The sequence below is a fragment of the Mercurialis annua genome, linkage group LG3 (genome assembly GCF_937616625.2).
Source record: "Mercurialis annua linkage group LG3, ddMerAnnu1.2, whole genome shotgun sequence".
NCBI lineage: Eukaryota > Viridiplantae > Streptophyta > Magnoliopsida > Malpighiales > Euphorbiaceae > Mercurialis > Mercurialis annua.
The window spans coordinates 55,078,813-55,080,926 of NC_065572.1; the positions used below are offsets into that span (position 1 = coordinate 55,078,813).

A 2,114-nucleotide genomic window follows, 5' to 3' on the forward strand; every position below is an offset into this window, starting at 1 on the left:
CGCCCAAGCTAAACCCAACTTTTGAAACATCACATACCAAATTTTCCTTGCAAAAAGATGTGTTCTCGAGTTCCATTCACCGCAAAGAGAACAATTCATATTACCGTCTCTAATAAATCCTTGAGAATTGAGAAAAAATAAAGATGGTAAGCTTTTATGTAAGGTCATCCAAAAGAAAAACTTAACTCTCAGTGGAACCTCCGATTTTCATTACTTATCAAAAAGAGCAGACCTATTATTAACCATAGGAGCTAAACTGTTATGAGCAAACAGTGTTGACCTGATGAGAGTTGAGGCTGAAGCAGCTGAGAAACCTTTGCTTCCATGCTTCCAGATAATGTCGTCTTCACCAACAATAGAAGCAGAACTAGCAGTCCCAACTTGGAGAAGAAACAACAGCAGCTCTTCAAATTGAGCTGTTTCGTTCAGCCTCAGACGTCTACGCTAATGCCGCCCCGAAGTCATTACAGTGCTGACAGTAGCTTGCTTCATGTTTGAAAGCTGAAATAAGCGAGGGAAACTCAAAACCAATGAACCATTCCCAGACCAATCATTGTGCCAAAGTGAAATCGATTCTCCATTACTAATAATAAAACCCACATTTGACAAGAAAATCTGCCAAACAAAAGAGTCCAAAGAGCAAGTACGCCTAATACCTTTCCAAATAAACGATAAATGATTGGAATTACCGCTCAAACGATTATTCCAATTGGTAAAGGACGATCAAGAAGAGATCATTCTAAACCATAAAGAATTACAATTTTAAGAGCATAATTTCCAAAGCCATTTAAGTAATAGACTTTGATCTCTAACCTTCAGACTGCAAACACCAAGGCCTCCATCTCAAAAGTCACGGCATATAGCATTCCAAGAGATTTTACAAAAGACTCTAGAATTAGTCTCCCCTTTCCATAAAAATCTCCTCATATAGAACTCAAGCTCAGATTGAACGCTAACAGGCATAGCAAGAATGGACATGAAATAAATAGGCAAGCTGTAGAGAACTGATTTCAGCAATACTAACCTTCCTGCAGGCGAAAGCATATTACCCTTTAAAGCGATAGTTTTGATTTGAATCTTTGAATAACAGGGTCCCAAGTGGAGATTGGAGTCCTACGCACAGTCAAAGGTAAAGCGAGATATTATATAGGAAAGATTCAATACGACAACCCACAATATCCATAGCTAAAGCCAAATCAGAGTACGAGACGTGGATACCAAGCAAAGAGCTTTTATGGAAGTTAATTTTCAAATCGGAAATTAACTCAAAGCAACGAAGGATACGAGTTAAAGTGCGCAGTTGCACTAAATTGAAAGGCATGAAAAGGATAGTATCATCCGCAAATTAAAAAACTGAAACCGGATCAAACATATCTGAGTGAGTAAACCCTGTAATAAGACCTATCTCTGTTGCTTTTTGCAAAATGCTTTTTCAAGTCTTCTGTAGCGAGCACAAAAAGATAAGGGGATATCAGATCTCCTTGACGAACTCCTATTTTTAATGGGAAACTTTCTAAAGAACTTCCATTCACAAGAATTGAAGAGAAGGCAGAAGATAAGCAAGTAGACATCCACTGAATCCATATTTCAGGAAAAGACATAACTCGCATAAAATTCAACATGTAATTCCAATCAAGACTATCAAACGCCTTATGGAAATCCAACTTCAAAATAAGAAGCCCGTCATTCTTTCTTTTTGCAAAGTGAATTAATTTGTTGGCAATCATAGCACAATCCATGATACTTGTACCTTTAATAAAGGCTTAATACATCATTTGACCCCTAAACTATACCATTTTATTCTCTGCGACCTCTAAACTAATTTCGTATTCTTTTGGACCTCTTAACTCTTTTTTTTGTTCTATTTAACCCCTCATTCGGAATGTGCACACCACGCGCGATGACGTGGATAAAATTGCTGACATGGCTTTGCTGACATGGGGTTAAATAGAATAATAAAAGTAGTTAAGAGGTCCAATGAAACATTAAAATAGTTTAGAGGTCATAGGAAATAAAAAGGTAAGGTTAGAGGTCAAAAAATATATTAAGTCTAAATATTTTTTTTAATTTAAAATAAAAAATGATGTACTTTACATATTATTTGAAAAAATCAT

The 2,114-nt window shown here is 36.3% G+C and overlaps 1 protein-coding gene across 1 annotated transcript; it reads right to left on the bottom strand.

The window, feature by feature from the left end:
- Window positions 1–210: 210 nt before the first annotated feature.
- LOC126672663 (uncharacterized) lies at window positions 211–1,739 on the bottom strand. Its single transcript, XM_050366617.1, has 4 exons — window positions 1,371–1,739; window positions 889–1,113; window positions 469–615; window positions 211–402 (listed from the first exon to the last, which is right to left on the bottom strand). Exons 1-4 carry the CDS (start codon window positions 1,737–1,739, stop codon window positions 211–213), a joined length of 933 nt encoding a protein of 310 aa, XP_050222574.1.
- Window positions 1,740–2,114: the final 375 nt, after the last annotated feature.